We start from the raw sequence: 14179 nt of genomic DNA on the forward strand, positions 1-14179 counted from the left end.
AACACCCACCCCCACCCCCCTCATCAATAATCATGAGCTGAACAATTTTTCTAATGAATATTTCAGATTTACTGCAATATACACCCGTCCTTGGACGGGCAAACAAGCTTGTTCCATATACGCACATGCATATACAGCAGCACTGCCTCGGGACCCGAAGTGACAGTATCCTGCGACCACCACCATGACGTGGAACAGTCTCGCATGTCCCCTGGGGGTGATGTGCGGACCACCGGCTGAGAACAACTGCCACGGAGCACCGCTAAGTACAAGTAGTTGTACTTCCAAATTGAAAAAAAAAGTAACACACACAACTGGGGAAATAACCAAAAATTACTTACTTGCCAAGATGCTTTTCACTATCTGCACTAAGCTCCAGCAGACCGAGAAGAACAGCTGACACATCCATGTATGGCTCCCACACAGTAAAGCCACGGCCGATCAGGTCGATAGCTGCACGTCTGATAGGCGTGTGTGCAGACAGCTTCATGTTCGCTGGTTTTAGTAGATGAGTCAACGCCTTACCTACAAGAACATAACCAGGCACAATGAGACGATTCATTTGGCTGTAACATTCTATGTAAATATGAGAATAGGTTTTCCCCTTTTTTCTGGCAACAAAACAGGTGTTAAGATGTTACAACACCAAACTGAAACCTTTTACAAGGAATCATGTCTGCATTAACCACAATACTTGTGGTCAGAATGCAAACAAAAAACACTCAGATAATATATGGATTGTCCTTGAAACTGATTGGTCGACACCAGAGACAGCTTTCTTTTGAGCCTCGTCTCAAAACGGTGTTAGACCAGATGATGGTAAAAGGCGTCCAACCCAAAACTCTTTGGACTCGAGCGATATGTAACTTTCTTGAAAAGAAAGGCTTTTGTAACTAAATATTTGAATACTTTGTTGAACTTATAATTTTCTGGCAAATTTATACGTAGCCAACCGTGCTAATCAGATGTGGGGGAAGGACAACAACTATATACGAAAAAGCAGTTCTAAGAAAATTAGTTTTCAATCGAAACTTTAAAGTCCATAGCACCAGTGCCTTCTGAATATCAGAAGAGCGTTCCAGATGGCCACAGAAACACTGAAAGCGCGCGGTGCAGTGACCATCTTTGTTTGATCGCTAGCCAAAGGTGGATGCCGGCAGAAGGCAGTGCTGAAGAGGTGTGATTATTTTTTATGATGAGCTGCTTTCCTTGACCATATCCAAATAAATGTTTTAGCAATGGAAGCTCATGGCTTCTACTTTTCAAATGGATTATGCAGTCCATAAAAAAAAATCGGCAAATACAATCATCTACGAACTCCATATTCTCATCATCTACCTCAAATGTGATAAAGAATCAGGAACCCCATTAATAGCCATTGACTTCTCATCTCGCTGTAAACAACTTTGAAGAAAGTGTGTCAACTTGTCTGATTTTTTGGTTTAACACGTAGGCTTTCACGACCAATATCATCCATAACAGCGTTTTTTTGGGTTACGCGATCTCACCCAAAAACACCTCTATTATGGTCGTCTGATTTTCCTTTTCATATTAATTTTAGCATTTCTTCATGTAACCTCAACGTGGCCGTTCTATTTTTGTAAGTAGTTTTGTTGATTATTCTTAATATGTTTTCGGCCCGAGTCTGAGAGAGCTCTGATGGCTACCTCTAATCCATATATACTTTTGTTGAGTAAAAAATGGCTGCAGATGACATTCATTGGACTTTTCCTGGCTTATATAAAAAGTATGTTTTTGGCCAATGCTAGGGAAACCTTTTTTGTAAGTGGCTAATCGGTCTATAGTTCTTCAAGTAATTTTTCATCACTTTTCTGAATAGAAAAATGACTGAGGTATCATTCCAGAATGACAGCACAGCAGTAAGATGAAAATGTATGAAATTGTAAAGTGAGAAAGTCCACTAATTCCAACAATTGGTCCTGTTACTTTGAAGATGTTCTCGGTATTAGAAGCCCTTGGGAATCATTTCTCAAGGTAAAGCTCCTCAAGAAATAACAGAACTAATAAGAGCTGTAACTACAACATCTGCGTTATTGCTATAAATCATGAGCACCTTGTTCCAAAGACTCAAGAGCCATAGGTGAGAGCTGTGATGAGAATTGAGCACCAGTGCTGGTAGTCCATGCAGAGGATGCGGCAGACTTCTCCACCCATAAACCTACTCACGAGCAGTATACTACATATGACATTGATCATGCCAAACAGCACTTATTTTACATCGTGTTCATATCGGACTTTATTAAGTTATGTGCAGAAAATGGACGTTCACGGGAGAATTTGGCAGCCATTTTGGATTTTCAGGCAGCTAACTTTATTTCCTTACAAACGCCCAAGGAGAATATGCAGGTTCAACGTGTGTATCATCATTTGAAGGAATCCTCACAAAAATCTGTGATGCGCTCTGCTATTAGGTCCCTTCAAATATTTGCCTTGAATATATGGCTATTCATAATACATGCAGTATATAACATTGTACTTGGGGGTTAAGTGACTGTAGTGCTTAAGATGTTGTGATTGCATTATTAGATCACTGCTAATAATGCATTATTAGCAGATCACTGCTAATAATGCAATGATATGTCAAAGAAAAACAAACTATAGTGCAGGTTATGCTTCCTGTCATCTTAAACTAGTATTTACTATTTGAGTAGACGTATTCTATTGTGTGTAATGCAAATACACATTTATAAAATGAGGCAAACAAGCTTTAAATACAGAACTCCTCTTATCTGCAGCCTTATTACCCCACATCCACGGCAGCTGTAGGGTCCATGAAGAAACTGACTCGATTTCTTCATATTATCCACTACTTTACCCATAATGCACAGTGAATCAGCTTCATTATTAATCACGATATTTCCCCGGATAAGAGTCGCCGCAAAGCAAATTACTCCAAATAATTATCCAATATGTTGTACCCTTTGGATAACAGGAGTTATATCATGAATACCCGCCAGGGTAGTTATTCCTCTAAATTATGAAACTACAGTGTGCAAAACTACATTTTGCTGAAACCTATATAGGTAACATTAACCACTCATCCTTTATGCAACTAAACTAGGAGCATGTAACTACAACATACATGTATGACGAGCGAGGGAGTTGTTTGTTCCTGACGTGGTAGGCCCAAAGCCTTCAGGAACTTGGCTGCTGGACCTTGGCCGTGAATCTTTGCCTGGTTGAAGCTTAGCAGGCTCAATTTCAGCTCCAAATTCTGCTCCAATCACACCCAGCAATACAATTGCAGTTGCCTGTTTTCTCCGCTCCTCATATGATGCTGGTGCTTTTCGCAATTGAGAACTTGCATTTGAAGGAAAACCTGTTTAAAAACATAAATATGCAAACAAAATTACTTGCAGATGTGACATTTTGATAGCATGGATAAAATTACCCATGTGACATGTTCTTGTTTAAAATAAATAAATCTACAGAAGTGGATAATATCATTGTGCGTATATCCTCCTCGACCGCTCGACCAATCCCAATGACCGAGTTTTATTTGCAATCTAATGATGTGCAGTTCACGCAGACTACATTAAAATGTTTTACCTTTGACTAAATGAATTCAGATAATTTGGCTTATTGGTCCCCGATCTGCTTATCGAGTATATTTATCATAGCAGGAGGCATGGCAAAACCGCGAGTGTAATTAATCAAATCATATAAGAGACGGGCCTAATCCAGAGTATGATTATCACCTGCAAATGCACGCACCCACTTGCAGTGTAATGTCATCCTGCATGAGTGCGGCATCACTTTGCCGTTCACACCGCAACTGTCAAAGACTGCCGCATGTTCGCCTCGAGAACCTACTTTTAAACATTTTTTTAGCTAAATGTGGATGTTTTTATTCTTGTTATAACACAATAATTGTTGCATTATTGTGCAATCGCAGTCAAAATAATTTGAAAATTTAAATTAAATTAACCATCAGCGGTTCAATAAACTCCGTGTAAGTATTTCATGAACATTTATTCTCACAGTTCTCACATTTATTCTCAAGACAAAGGGGCCTGAACATTTGTATTTGTGGATAACAAAAATATTAGGGGGGGGGGGGGTTCACATCCATTACAGGTGGTAGATCATGAAAAGATTTGAGTTTATGGATTTTGTAGAGATTGGGGTTTGTGGCTCGTAGTATGACCCAGGTTGCTGGATCATGTAAGGAATGGGGTCGATGGCTAATACAGAGACATGGGGTTAATGGATCACAAATAAATTGTAATTGAGAGATCATATAGGGATTGAAGTTCATCATTTGTTTACGTGACATACAATACAGGTATATTAAAACAAATACACTACGTTAAAGATCCAGTCTGAATGAGTTAAATGATGACGTCACTCTGCTGCTCTATTTAAGACCGGGAGCAAGTGGAGGGCTTCACCATTCTGGCGAATTGCCCGATGATGCTGGATGTAATTACCAGCGAAACGTCGTGCTCAAAAAACTGTAAATGTTGCGGGATTCACTCATCAACGCACCGGTGGGTTAAAGTAGTGAACTATTTTGTATTTTGTCAACGTGACACTTTTTTACTGTTTGGCCGTGTCGGGTGGTGGAGGGTTACGACACATTTATAAATAACGCGATCGAACCCCAAACAACGTTTTATTATGCGTAATAGTGGTCGCGAAAGCCTCCCACGTGTTAAACTGCAATAACGTTGCTCACGACAATGATGTTTATGGTGTTCTATTTCATGTGTGCAGCAATGGCGAAATGAAAATGAAGCAGGTTTGCACCTTCGCAACTTTTGACATGCACGACAGCTAGGAGTTGTTTAATGATAAAAATATAAAATAATTTTGATTTAAAGCTTTCGTTACTGCAGGGATTCATATTATTGGTTCTTTCGGTAAAGTCACGTAGAAGGGAAACAATTAAATAATAAAAATATATAACAATAAAATTCTCACGACGTTTCGACTGCAACACAAGCAATCATCATCAGGTGTGAAAACCACAACATCTGTGAAAACCTAAACACCTGATGATGATTGCTTGTGTTGCAGTCGAAACGTCGTGAGAATTGTATTTTTATATTTTTATCATTTTATTGTTTCCCTTCTACGTGATTTTACCGAAAGAACCAAGAATATAAAAGAATCTGTCTGGTGTAATTAACACTCCGAAGTAATTTTTCTTATATTTTTCTTATTTTGTGTTATTTACTTCTCATATTTGTTGCAAATCTTGTTGTGCAACTTCCCGCTAAACATAACTTTATTTTTTGTTTCTAGATTTGAAGTTTTCGTGACTGCAGGGGATCTATACTCTTTGGTTCTTTCGGTAAAGTCACGTAGTAGGTAGAAAATACAATAAATGTAATCACGACGTTTCGATTGCAACACAAGCAATCATCATCAGGTGTGAAAACTACAGCAAGAACATTTTTGCTGAAATGTTTCAGCTAAAATTTATTTTATTTTTTTCTGTTTTGCAGCACTTTTGTGGATTACCGAGCCATTTAAAACTTAACTCTTGCCTATGTTTCTCATAATTAATACAGCGAATGATAGGAGGCCTGACCTCAGCCCTCCTCTCTCGCCTGGATGGTCTGGCCTGGGGGGAGAAAGTAGGGGATCTAAAGCAAGGCAAGAACACCTGGTCGGGCCTATGAACAAAACTACATTTGAATCAAATTCAAAGAATTAAATGCAACGACAATAGCCCAAGTATACTTTTCTTTACGAAGATTAATCTTATCTGATTGATAATTACCGCACGACCCCATCGGCCAATCAGTGCATTTTTTTTACATGACCAACAAAACTAATTTCAATCAGAATTTAAACAAAAAGGTGTGTCTTGCATGCGTTAAGAAGAGCAATGTGGGCAGTGAAAATGTCTCATGGAAAATTACCGCGTGACAATGACACAATTAACCCCAGTGTTAATTGTCAGCTGCAATGTTGCCATCGGGTGAATATTACCTGCAGATATTTCTTCATCACCGAGGTCGGGTTCTTCCTCAATCCCCTTGAGATCCATTCCCAGAGGCTCGGGGCTATTCAGTGCACTTGGGGCAACTTCTCCCGTTTGTCCTGCTGTTAAATGACAAAAACGTGGGAAGGAAGTTGAGATGCAGTCCAGCGAGAAGGAACGATATTTTCCCCATTGTGTGAATCATACTCACGCGAGTGAACGTTCTCGGCATACTGCGGAAGGTGCGGGGCCCATGTATCAATTGCCTCCTTCCTCCCTTCATGACCAATACGACGAAGCTCTGCCAATAAAAGTGCCTGGGCCGCCTCTCGAACCTGCACAAAACCCAGAGACGTTAGATACGTTTAAGCTACGGTTTCTAAAACAATATGGATTTGAATAATTGTGCAGTAAAAAATATGCCTTTGGCATACACACAAAAATATATACATACATACTACAAAGGGCAAAAAAATTGAAAACATTTATAAAATGTAAAAGTTGACCGATATTTTTTTACACAAACAAAAGCAGGAGCAAAATCAATGAGGGTACTTTATATGAATACATTATGGACGTATTAATGAAGCATTTACACCGTAAACAACTAAAATTTGATAGTTCAAGTAATGCATTTGCGTACCTACTCGTCATATTTCTCAAGTGACTTAAACACTTTTTTTTGGTAAAAAAATAATTGCAGACTGTTAAATGTTTTTATACATTCCCATGAGCAATGATGCACAACATTATGAATGCAGAACATGTCACATTTCAGAAGAAATATTTATCCAAATAAAACATAACTCATAATCTTAGTTCTTTCGGTAAAGTCACTAAGAATATGAATTACTGCAGTCACGAAAGCTTTAAATCAAAACATAACTCCTTTAATAAATTACAAAGCTGACCATTACACCACATTGCAAAGTGATAACCAGCAAGTCCTCGCTTAATGCGGGTGTTGTATTTCTGAAAATTGCCACGGAAAGTGAATTCACAAGAAGCGGGAGTCATTTTCCCATAGGTAATAATGATAACGTCGGGGGTGACGTTCCAGCCCATCATTTTCTCGTTTTCATTTCACAGTACAATACACTTGTTAATTTTTTTTATGTGATGCGTTCATACAGCATTCCTGTAAATATGCTGCGCGTGACAGCAAGAGATACGGCAAGTGAAAATGATAAGCGCGTGGGATGACGCTACGCACGCAAAAGATGCTGGAACAAAGAGCGAGGAAAATGAAGGCACGCGTGAAGTACCAGCTCCCAGCATCACTGAACAATGCTTCCAGCACCCGTTGCCACTCAGAAAAGTAGTCCCGCCACGCACCAGACTCGCGTTATAGCGGGCACCGTGCGAGTTAAGCAAAAAAAACATTCCACAACAGAAAACTGCGTTCAAGCGAAAATGTGGCGTGTGAATGCGCGTTAAACGGGAATTTACTTTACTTACAAAGTGTTCAGCTAATCATGAAATAAAATGACAGTGTCACCTACATTATAAGATATTGGTGGCATCTATATGCCAATGGGGGCATGAAAGCAGTAATGGGGAGGCCTGAGGTGACATTGAGGATAAAAATCAATATCTTCAGCATGGAGTCACCATAGCCAAGAGGACAGGACACAGGCCGTTTAGCGCTTCCACAAGTATGTGTAAATAATAGTAACTTGCTACTGCCAAAATTAAGTTTGTTGGCTTCTACTTGTCCACAGAACATTTTTTTTTACAGGTGTAGAGGGGTGGTTGCGGACATGACGCCACGCTCGCCTCCGGGGGCGATGGCGTCACGGGAAGTGACGTCATACGCGCCTGGGGGCAGGATGTCGTCATGTTCCCGCAGGGATATATAAGTGTGAGAGCCCGTGACGTAAACGGGGTCGTAGTTGGAGTCGAGGGTCGGCCGCGTTGGATGAACCCACGGCCGGCGCAGAGGAGGCAGCACGGGGCAGCCGGCTGTGTCGGGAAGTAGTGGGACCTAGCCCGGGACCCCTAACCCCTGGGAAGTTGTTCACCCTTGTGTATCGTTAAATACTGTTATAAACTTACGGAGAATGCCCTTAACCCTTCACGTCGTCTCCGAGTGCGTCCTGGGAACTTCTCTACATGGGTGTTAAAGTCTCTCGTTCAACCAGCCATTCTAAGCTTCCCCCAATATGGTATACGATGTATATTTTGATGCACCCACACTGGAAATCCGTGAACAACAAGCTTAATCGCTCAATGGATTCCTCCAATCTAAATGAAGATTTCGATTTTGGACATCCGTGAACAACAGCTTAATCGCTCAATGGATTCCTCCAATATAAATGAAGATTTCGATTCTGATAACGTACAGCTGCAATTAACAATGACATTTTATTGTTTCCATGTTACAACAATATTGTAGTCAAAAGCGGCGCCATCAAAAAAGCTGCAACAATACATGGCTCTATAGCACACATTGTTCAAAAACAATGTTTACATTTACTTTGTATCAAGATTCTGCAAGTGTGAAATTAATTGTTACCGTGACAATTCATAATATTGTAGTGAGAATTTCTCGGTCACTCGTCAAAACAATCCATCCGTTGTTTCAAGCTACTTGTCTAAAGCAGTCGCTTACCTCCAAACAGCGATCTTGCCACCTATTCACCAGCATTTCAAGCAGTGGTGGCCTGAAACTCCCAGGCCCCAGTAGTTCTGGCAACATTACACAGTGCAGGGCAGCCAGTTGACTCCACCCTAAAGTCACGCACCATCATCAAAACGCATTTGTATCTGACCAAATCACACAAGGCATTAACGTTTGTCGATTGTCCTCAAACATGTCAGATACTGTCACTTACAGTAAACATAAACCTGTGCCCCTTTATACAAATAAGTCTTGGACTAAACGGTATAATTTCCACATTACCATGATGGGGATACGTCTCTACAGCAAACCGAAGTGATATTAATTCAGGGCTCCAGTGGGATGGTAGTCTAAATCTCAATATATTACACCAAAAACAAGGATGTAGGACTATCCTCCAATATGCTGATAACTGATCTGAGTGAACACATTCAATGCTTGTAGTAAGACGTTACAAAAAGGCCTGATACATTATTACTATCATCCGTGCCAATGTGGGGGGTGCTATTTGTGTACCCTATTTAAAATAACCTTGAAAAAAAACGTGTCAATAATCGTCAGCCATGCTCTATACACTTTTAGATTAAGGCCTTAAAATGCCACCACCACCTAATCACCCTGGAATGTAATAATTTACTTGTCAATTGCACACAAACCTATTACTCAATATCCTCAATGGACATCCTATCAGAGACGTTCGTTAATCTTGAACATCAGCCATCAATTCCTTCGAGCGTGTCCTGCCAAAGCCCATGAACTTTTCATTCCAGTTTAATTATGTCATTATGCTCAACTTGATATTCTCTCTCAATGTCATCACAGGGCATGCGTCTCTCCAAAACGTATTTGTAGATATTTTAGCTTTTTGTTCCATCTTCTGTTTCCAATGCATGTCATAGTAGGTATCAACTTGAGTGTTCTGTTTTTTTAGACGTAGTGAAATGCATCTTTCAAAAATTATTTTAATTTTTATCTCGCTCAAAGTTACAATAACTGCCCTAAGTACATAATCACTGCTGCCAATTTATGGTGGGGCAGAAGGGTCAGAAAGAATGGCTTGGGTTCGATTCCCAACTGGGACAGCTTTCTGCGTGGCGTTTGTATGTTTCTCCCTCTGTTCTACACAACATCAACATCTGCAATGTCAATTGCGGTACAAAATCAGCAAAATGACCCACAAATTACTTGCATAGAAATCAATCATCGCCCTCCACTGGCAAGAATAATTGTTCCAAACAAAGGGACAGCTGCCAACAGGGGGATCAGTGCTCCGAGAGATTCCGTTACATAATAAAGCACAATACGCATGCCAGTTTATTCATTCAGAAAGTACAGTGCAGACAATTATACACAAAAAAAAAGGTGCAGAGGCCAAAGAGCACATGCAAACAAAATACCTTCTTTGACTGGCACGGTGCTATGCACTGCCAAGCCATAGTTTGAAGCCTCAGAAAGATCAGCTTGCAAAGATGCAGGAAGAAAGATATTCAGCAGACAAAATATAGCACATGATTTAGATAGCGAACGTTAGCAGAAACGTGGCAGGTTTTTCACATTTACTGTCGATCTGGTAGACTGTTTACTCGGGCAGTAATGACCAAATTCAGGGATGTGTAAGGAAGGTCAAATCAATCCCGCTCAATTACCTCTCTCACTATACTGCACCTAGTGATGTGTACCCATCTTTTATTCCCTTCACGCTCTCCCCATACTTAATGTCATCATCACCAACACGCTCAATCACTGACATTAATTTATGAAAGATTTACAAAAATAGGGCTTGGGCAAATAACGACTTCGTCTTGTAGAATATCACGTAAGCTCAGGGCTTGTAATTTGTCTAAAGGCTTGTAATTCCTCTAAAATTATGGCGACCGGCAATGACATTGTTAGGTTCCGCCAAAGAGAAGCAGCAGCATGCAGAGTCAATCCAGAATGAAGGGAAGATGCCAAGTGTGATTGCAAAGGTTCTGGGTTATACACGAAATAACCTTACATTCCATATGTCAACATTCAAAAGTACCTTTGAGGATATTGGCCTACTGGCATTCCAGACCTCCTGCCAATAGTATAGAGAGGGGGAACTTACCAGAAAAAAATGTGGTAAAGAGTTTGCACATTTAAACAAATGCTGCTGGTTAATATACAGTGAGGGAAAAAAGTATTTGATCCCCTGCTGATTTTGTACGTTTGCCCACTGGCAAAGAAATGATCAGTCTATAATTTTAATTGTAGGTTTATTTGAACAGTGAGAGACAGAATAACAACACAAAAATCCAGAAAAACGCATGTCAGAAATGTTATAAATTGATTTGCATTTTAATGAGGGAAATAAGTATTTGACCCCCTCTCAATCAGAAAGATTTCTGGCTCCCAGGTGTCTTTTATACAGGTAACGAGCTGAGATTAGGAGCACACTCTTAAAGGGAGTGCTCCTAATCTCAGCTTGTTACCTGTATAAAAGACACCTGTCCACAGAAGCAATCAATCAATCAATCAGATTCCAAACTCTCCACCATGGCCAAGACCAAAGAGCTCTCCAAGGATGTCAGGGACAAGATTGTAGACCTACACAAGGCTGGAATGGGCTACAAGACCATTGCCAAGCAGCTTGGTGAGAAGGTGACAACAGTTGGTGCGATTATTCGCAAATGGAAGAAACACAAAAGAACTGTCAATCTCCCTCGGCCTGGGGCTCCATGGAAGATCTCACCTCGTGGAGTTGCAATGATCATGAGAACGGTGAGGAATCAGCCCAGAACTACATGGGAGGATCTTGTCAATGATCTCAAGGCAGCTGGGACCATAGTCACCAAGAAAACAATTGATAACATACTACGCCGTGAAGGACTGAAATCCTGCAGCGCCCGCAAGGTCCCCCTGCTCAAGAAAGCACATATACATGCCCGTCTGAAGTTTGCCAATGAACATCTGAATGATTCAGAGGACAACTGGGTGAAAGTGTTGTGGTCAGATGAGACCAAAATGGAGCTCTTTGGCATCAACTCAACTCGCCGTGTTTGGAGGAGGAGGAATGCTGCCTATGACCCCAAGAACACCATCCCAACCATCAAACATGGAGGTGGAAACATTATGCGTTGGGGGTGTTTTCTGCTAAGGGGACAGGACAACTTCACCGCATCAAAGGGACGATGGACGGGGCCATGTACCGTCAAATCTTGGGTGAGAACCTCCTTCCCTCAGCCAGGGCATTGAAAATGGGTCGTGGATGGGTATTCCAGCATGACAATGACCCAAAACACACGGCCAAGGCAACAAAGGAGTGGCTCAAGAAGAAGCACATTAAGGTCCTGGAGTGGCCTAGCCAGTCTCCAGACCTTAATCCCATAGAAAATCTGTGGAGGAAGCTGAAGATTCGAATTGCCAAACGTCAGCCTCGACACCTTAATGACTTGGAGAAGATCTGCAAAGAGGAGTGGGACAAAATCCCTCCTGAGATGTGTGCAAACCTGGTGGCCAACTACAAGAAACGTCTGACCTCTGTGATTGTCAACAAGGGTTTTGCCACCAAGTACTAAGTCATGTTTTGCAGAGGGGTCAAATACGTATTTCCTTCATTAAAATGCAAATCAATTTATAACATTTTTGACATGCGTTTTTCTGGATTTTTGTTGTTGTTATTCTGTCTCTCACTGTTCAAATAAACCTACCATTAAAATTATAGACTGATCATTTCTTTGTCAGTGGGCAAACGTACAAAATCAGCAGGGGATCAAATACTTGTTTCCCTCACTGTAAGTGTAGAGGGCCAATCGGCAAACTATAATCTGAGCAGTGTTAGCTATGTATGCCTGTAATCCAGCACCATGGGCATTGAGGTGCAATTCCCTGGCTGGCCATGAAGCAAAGTGCAGGCTAATATCATGTGCCGTTTGTATGGGATGGAATGTTGCCACCCCTTGTATGCGAGGGGTTTCTGCAGGTGCTGCCGTTTCCTCCCATATGTATAAGCACTTATTAATTGGCTGATGTTATCTCAATATATTGAGGACTGCAGAGCTTGGGCAATTGTTGGTGCCCGCTGACCGCCTGGCCGCCTTCCCATTTCTCCGTGGTTCCTCAACGAATGCGAGATGCAATTTGCACGAACGATGGTGTAATAAAGCTAAATATTAATATCTTCTATTTCTATGCGGAAATACATCAGTGAAGGAGATTGTTTGATTTATGCTTCTCCAAGCTCACCAACGGCACTTTTTTCCATAAAATGTTGAACACTACATTTACTGGTCATGATGTGAAACCCTTTCATTTGTAGAACTGTAATATAACTGTGATGTTTACAAATTTAATTTAAAAGCTGCTTCAGAAAGTAAAAAAAAAAAGTAAAAAAAAAAGGAATACATAATCAACCGAATAAATAATTGTAGACAACTAGTACATGTATAACATAATTCAGCAAGATACAAGTGGAACAAAAAAACATTTTGTACAAATGCGCGAGTCATATGTAGGGACTGCGGATTCTAGCGTCCACACCGAAAAAGCACATGTTTACGCATTCATCCGCCTGGAATAAAACTACTTGGTCACAGGTAAGCGTGTATAAGAATGTAGCGGTGCAGCACTGCAACTGTTTGCTAAAGTCACTGTGGGCAAAATGGCCTCCACATGCGGCCTACTCTTCGACTGTGCCGAATCCATTTGTACTGCCGCTGGCAGACACACGAGGGAGGAATTGAGAAACTTTCCCACATTGTTTCAACTGCTGCACTGGAAAATGGAATCTATCCGGATTGCAAATGCAGTCTCTGATAGCCATTGGGCTACAGTCGCTCCTTCAGCATGTGTATCCACATGTAAATATCATTTCATCTTACATTGAGACCTCCTTTGCCAGAAACAAGATATAGGAATAGGTTTTACCCTTTTAACTGGCACAAAAACTGACACCTTTATTCAAGGCATCATGTTTGCAATAACCACAACACAAGCAGTCAAAATGCAAACAAAAGAGACAACTCTGATAATAATATGCACTGTCCTTGAATTTGATTGGTCCACACCCGAGACGGCTTTTCTTAGAGCCTAGTCTCCATTGGTGTTGGACCAGAAGACGCCAAAAGGCGTACAACTCAAAAACAGCACACTATCAGAGCATTGAGGGCTCGGGGTGAGCATTTACATTATGAGACCTCCTTTGCCAGAAACAAGATATAGGAATAGGTTTTACCCTTTTAACTGGCACAAAAACTGACACCGTCTCGGGTGTGGACCAATCAAATTCAAGGACAGTGCATATTATTATCAGAGTTGTCTCTTTTGTTTGCATTTTGACTGCTTGTGTTGTGGTTATTGCAAACATGATGCCTTGAATAAAGGTATCATTTCATCTGTCAAACTCAAAAGTACATTAATACGGGAGCAGCCTAAGCTTAGGTATAAACAGACCATAAATAGACATTTCATATCCACTACTGGATGAAGGCCTCCCCATTTTATCACTCCCTCATGGTCTTAAAATGACAGAAACCATCGCAATCTTGCACAAACTGATCTCGCAGCCTCTGAAACTGTCATCCTCTGAGGCCCTTTTTTTTCCTCTGTTTGGTGTCAATCACCAGTCTTGTCCATTGGCCGTCATC

General features: G+C 40.9%; 1 protein-coding gene across 3 annotated transcripts in view; it reads right to left on the reverse strand.

Moving 5' to 3' along the window:
• The window catches only part of LOC116939737 (WD repeat-containing protein 7-like), a 90669-nt gene that overhangs the window by 15251 nt on the left and 61239 nt on the right, over window positions 1–14179 (reverse strand). For 2 of the 3 annotated variants that reach the window (XM_032948541.2, XM_032948631.2), the window contains exons 19-24: window positions 9971–10033; window positions 8565–8683; window positions 6165–6288; window positions 5962–6075; window positions 3104–3340; window positions 342–525 (exon numbers count right to left, since the gene is read on the reverse strand). In XM_032948541.2, the coding sequence (XP_032804432.1) occupies window positions 342–525; window positions 3104–3340; window positions 5962–6075; window positions 6165–6288; window positions 8565–8683; window positions 9971–10033 (841 nt within the window). The remainder of the gene's footprint in view (window positions 1–341; window positions 526–3103; window positions 3341–5961; window positions 6076–6164; window positions 6289–8564; window positions 8684–9970; window positions 10034–14179) is intronic. The other variant, XM_032948714.2, reaches the window with a different exon arrangement.

Source organism: Petromyzon marinus, chromosome 1, assembly GCF_048934315.1.
Source record: "Petromyzon marinus isolate PM22_M1 ecotype Great Lakes invasive population chromosome 1, UKy_Petmar_22M1.pri1.0, whole genome shotgun sequence".
Classification (NCBI taxonomy): Eukaryota; Metazoa; Chordata; class Hyperoartia; order Petromyzontiformes; family Petromyzontidae; genus Petromyzon; species Petromyzon marinus.